The sequence below is a fragment of the Capricornis sumatraensis genome, chromosome X, assembly GCF_032405125.1.
Source record: "Capricornis sumatraensis isolate serow.1 chromosome X, serow.2, whole genome shotgun sequence".
NCBI lineage: Eukaryota > Metazoa > Chordata > Mammalia > Artiodactyla > Bovidae > Capricornis > Capricornis sumatraensis.
This window is the reverse complement of record NC_091092.1, coordinates 97,783,488-97,789,002: the sequence shown is the minus strand read 5'-3', so window position 1 is coordinate 97,789,002 and position 5,515 is coordinate 97,783,488. Positions and strand designations below refer to the sequence as shown.

The 5,515-nt window shown below is 35.8% G+C and overlaps 1 protein-coding gene across 1 annotated transcript; it reads right to left on the bottom strand.

Annotated features, from left to right (window-relative positions):
• Positions 1-3,684: 3,684 nt before the first annotated feature.
• On the bottom strand, positions 3,685-5,183 carry LOC138071818 (germ cell-less protein-like 2). Its single transcript, XM_068963221.1, is given in 2 exon segments — positions 3,685-4,413; positions 4,416-5,183. Coding segments are annotated over 2 exon segments (1,497 nt in total).
• Positions 5,184-5,515: the final 332 nt, after the last annotated feature.

The following is a 5,515-nucleotide window of genomic DNA, read 5'->3' as shown; positions in this document are numbered from 1 at the left end:
CTGGTGATGTCCATGTGTAGAGTGTTCCCTTGTGTTGTTGGAAGAGGGTGTTTGCTATGACCAGTGTGTTCTCTTGGCAAAACTCTATTAGCCTTTGCCCTGCTTCATTCTGTACTCCAAGGCCAAATTTACCTGTTACTCCAGGTGTTTCTTGACTTCCTATTTTTGTATTCCAGTCCCCTATGTTGAGAAGGATATTTTTTTTCGGGGGTTGGGGGTGTTAGTCCTAAAAGGTCTTGTAGGTCTTCATAGAACCGTTCAACTTCAGCTTCTTCAGCATTACTGGTCAGGGCATAGACTTGGATTACCATGCTATTGAATGGTTTGCCTTGGAAACGGACAGAGATCATTCTGTCATTTTTAAGATTGCATCCATTTACTGCATTTTGGACTCTTTTGTTGAGTATAGTGGCTACTCCATTTCTTCCAAGGGATTCTTGCCAACAGTAGTAGATATAATGGTGATGTGGATGACTACTCCATTTCTTCTAAGGGATTCTTGCCCACAGTAGTAGACATAATGGTGATGTGAGTTAAATTCACCCATTCCTGTCCATTTTATTTTGCCATTTCCTAAAATGTTGATGTTCACTCTTGCCATCTCCTGTTTGACTACTTCCAATTTGCCTTGATTCATGGAGCTAACATTCCAGGTTCCTATGTGTACAGGTGCATGTCAAAGAATTAAATTAGAACACTTCCTAACACCATACACAAAAATAAGTCAAAATGGATTAAAGACTGAAATGTAAGGCCAAATATTATAAAACTTTTAGAAGAAAACATAAGTAGTACACTCTTTGACATAAATGGCAGCAAGATCCTGTGTGACCCTCCTCTAACATTAAATAAAATAAAAAATAAATTTGAAGCTAATAAAATATAAAAGCCTTTTAGAGCAAAGGAAACTATAAACAAGGTGAAACAACAGCCCTCAGAATGGGAGAAAAATAATTGCAAATGAAGAAACTGACAAAGGATTAATCTAAAAAAATATACAAGCAGCTCATGCAACTCAATATAAAAAACACTAAAAATCTAATCAAAACTGATCAGAAGACATCAACAGACACTTCTCTAAAGAAGGCATACAGATTGCCAACACTTGAAAAGATGCTCAACATTTATCATTATTAGAGAAATGTAAGTTAAAACTCCAATGAGGTATCATTTCACATAGGTCAGAACGGCCATCATCAAAATATCTACAAACAATAAGTGCTAGAGAGGATATGGAGAAAAGGGAAGCCTCTTTCATTGTTGGTGTAAATTGATACAAACACTATGGAGAACAATATGGAGGTTTCTTATAAAACTAGCAATAAAACTACCATATGACCCAGCAATTCCATTAGCCTGAGAAAGCTGTAATTCAAAAATACACATGTACCCCAGTGTTAATTGCAGCACTATTTATAATAGTCAGGACATGGAAGCAACTTAGATGTCCACTGACAGATGACTGGATAAAGAAGGTATGATACATATATGCAGTGGAATGTTACCCAGCCATAAAACGAACAAAAGTGAGTCATCCACAGTGATGTGGATGAATCTAGAGTCTGTCACAAAGAGTAAATTAAGTCAGAGAAAGAAAAACAAATATAATATTTTAATGCTTTTAGCTAGAAAATGTTGTTTTTTATCCATTTTCTATATTAGAAAATGTAATTTTTCTAGAATCTAGAAAAATGTTACAGATGAAACTATTTGCAGGGCAGGAATAGAGATGCAGACCTAGAGAATGACATGTGGACAAAGGCAGGAAAGGGGAAGGTGAGACAAACTGGGAGATTAAGATTTACATATATACACTACCATGTGTAAAATAGATAGCTATTGGGAAGCTACTGTGTAGCACAGGGAGCTCAGCTCAGTGCTCTTTGATGACCAAGAGGCATAGGATGGAGTGGGTGCGAGTGAGGTTCAAGGAGGGAAGGCACATATTTGCACACATAGCTGCTTCACATTGGTGTACAGAAGAAACTAACACAAAATTGTAAAGCTCTTATATTTCAACTTAAAAAAATATTAAAAAATGAAAAAAAGAAATGTAAAGAGAAGACAAATTATATAAAATGTTTGCTAGAAGGAACTTTTAGGGATATGAAGAACTTCACTTTGCCCTCAGTGGAATGAGAACAATACCCAAGAAAATGGTAACCTGAAAGTATTATGCAAATACTGATTAATCAGATTACTGTCAATTCACTTTCTCATTCTAAATAAACTTCAAATATTTGTCATTAATAATCATGATATAATTAACTTCAAGGTTCGTATGCCTTGTGAGAATATGAGGGCCTTGTAAATAAAAGTTAAAAAAGAGCTGTAGAAAGCACATTAAAGAAAATTACTCTCAATTGCATGCTTCGTACACAAGAAGAGATATAATCAGTATGTGTGTTCATAGAAAAAGGCAGTTATATTAATAGCAATATAAAAACATTTGGATAAATATTCAAATATTAAATAAATATTCTATATTCAAATATTAACATTTGACATTCAAGTATTAAATAAATATTTGAATTTTTCACTAGTCAGCTGGACAGACTGGGCCTTCTCTTCCTAGCTCAGGAACTGTTTAGAAACATATTTATAATGAAATAATTTTTTATGCTATTGGCTTCTATTTTGAAATAAATGTTACATTAAATATCCTGGCCTGAAATGGGTAACCTTGCCTTTCTCCAGGGCATCTTCCCGACCCAGGGATCGAACCCAGGTGTCCTGCATTGCAGACAGATTCTTTACCAACTGAGCTATCAGGGAAGCCCAGATATCCTGCAAAGAATGAATTCTGGCAAAAATGAAAAGTATGTCAAATATAAACAAACAGAAAGAATGAAGAAGATACTTTGAGATTACTGATATCTACATATTCATAGGAATAAATGATGTTTGTGGAAATCCATTTTAGTCTATAGTGCCTTGTTAGCCATTTCAAAAATTATTTCTCTTTGGTCTTTACAAACATAAATATATATGTGCATATATGTATATATACATATATAGTGTTATTTGTATGTATTTAATATAATATATAAAATTATATGGAATAGTATTACATATTTATATATTATGTAATTAATATATAATGATATATAGTATGTATTATTATATTAACATATGATACATATATAGTATGTCACATTGTAAAACCTGACATTGTGTGATAATTTGTAACTCTATATTACAGAAACCAAAAAAGAATCTCTAATCTCAGGTTTTACTTCATGATTTATTTTCTCCTGTAATACAGTGCTTCAAATAAAGCCACATTTGCACAATCATTTCAGCAAGGAAGAGAATTCTTTATTCTGTCTCAATATTGGTTAGGGTAAAATTTATCCAGCAAGTTAATTTCTTTTTGGATGCTTGGAAATATAATCTATTATTTCCATTTGGAGCATGCCTGTTGATAGTATATGAAAAGCAAAAGATGTCTTTTTGGTTTCATCACTGACTATTTGGTTTCACAGATATTTTCTTGGAATTGAACTTTTTCTTCACAGATACATAGAAATAAAATGAAGACAGTAATTTATGATAGTTTCTGCATTCAAAAGATTATCTTCTTTTGCTATTGTTCACCTTTATTGTGTTTAACAGTAGGGCCATTAAATGAAATGAGACATCAGAAATTTTCAAAACACTAAACTAGCCTAATTGACAATATCATCAATTTCCTGGATTTTCTAATGATATAAACAGGAAACTGCAGAATATGTATAAAGGGAAGCTCAAAGCTATGCTATCCAGTTTCATTACCATTTGTTCCTCATTCTTTTCAAAGGTAAGGATTTTATAACCAGTTGTTTTCTTGAAGCTCAGTCTTCCACTAGAATCAAAATATACCAAGGTTAATCTGAATGCAATATTTCTTTGATGTTGTAAACAGATGGAGCCATCAGATGGCTGACGGAAAGCATTTCATTTGAAAATGATATAACGGCTGGTGAAGATGGCATACAAGTGGACACCGAAGTTGTAACCAGACCACCTCCAGGAGTATTTTCCATCTCTGACAATCTTTTTGCCACATCTCATGCTATATTCTTCAAGTTCAGTTTCACTGATGTCTCTAGGACCAATTTCCCTGTATTGTTGTGCTCTAAGCAAAGTAAACCATTGTCGTTTATAAACACAAGATAACCATTCTGAAGGTATTAGAGCATCTTGTTCAATAACTCTTGTGGAAGCCAGGTCACAAATGATATGCTGAAACTTCAAATTTTTAAATACTGGTTGAAATACTACGCCTTGTTTAGTTTCAAGAAAGGAAATGCTACCACCATGTTCCCTGTGCCTGGAAAACCAGTTGTTTGCACTAACTAAAAGCTGTTTCATTCTGCCTTTCCAACCTGGGTTAAGGCGGAGGAACATCCATTGTTTAAGTGTAGTATATATATATCGATTTCCTTTTGCATTACTAATAGATTAGAAGAAGAAATGACAAGATTCATAAGATCTGTACTGAGTTCTTTGTAAAGTTCAACACTTGGATGAGTCATCAGATTGTGGAGAAGCCATTCAAAGCACCTTGTCTTTACAGAATGTAGCCCATAGGTCTCTGCTGCCACATAGAAGCTACATACAGTTTTCACATTAATAGTTTCCTTCATGGTCTTATCATACTGCTGAATTAAGTCTTCTACTTGAAGCAGGCACGCGGTTGCCAAAACTCCTGGAACTTGAAAGGGCTTAATTAGGACGTATTCATTCCTATACAACGAGCCTAAAACAAAATGCAATGATTCTACATTTATATTCTGGTCATTAATCTCCAAGTCAATAGTATCTTTGTGACATTCTTTCCAAGAATCACTAAGCATTGTAGCAAAGTAGTCCGACTGACATAAAAACATTCTGTGTAAACACCATACATTCCCCAGAGCACGGATTTTAATGTCACTGGTTTCCCCATTTAAAAATAAAGTTTGGTAAGCATACTCAGATTTGATCTTAACTCTTTTACCCTGGCTTGTACAGGCGACTTGCTGTAGATCCTCCTCCTGGTTGTGGCTCTTCTCAGACTCTGGTCCCAAGCTGGGACCGGTGCTCCGTTTGCGTTTACGGCTGCCGGACACATAACTGGGGCCTGCCTGGGTTTCTGGCTGCTGCAGTTCCCCTGTGCCAGATTCCCTGCCTCGCAGAGTCCGACTGTTCAAGGGCCCCATAGATAAAGGCTTTTAGAGCCCCTAAAGAGACTGCTGCGGAGACTTCTCTGCCACAGCATTGCTGTGGCGTGCCGCTTCCGCTTAGGTCCTAGTCTCACTTGGACATTTTAGCACAGTCCCAAACGTCACAGTGGAGGCTCTGCATTCTTCATTCTCTGCTCCAGCCCCTCCCTCTCTGTGGCCCCGCCCACTGCCTCCAGTCTTCCATTCAGTCTAGCCTATTGTTCAGGGCCCCTGCCTTCAGGTTTTTCCTTGAAAATACTTTCCTATAAGGCAAATGACTGAATCAAAAGCTTTTGGATCAGTGTTAAGAGTGTACATATTCACATTTC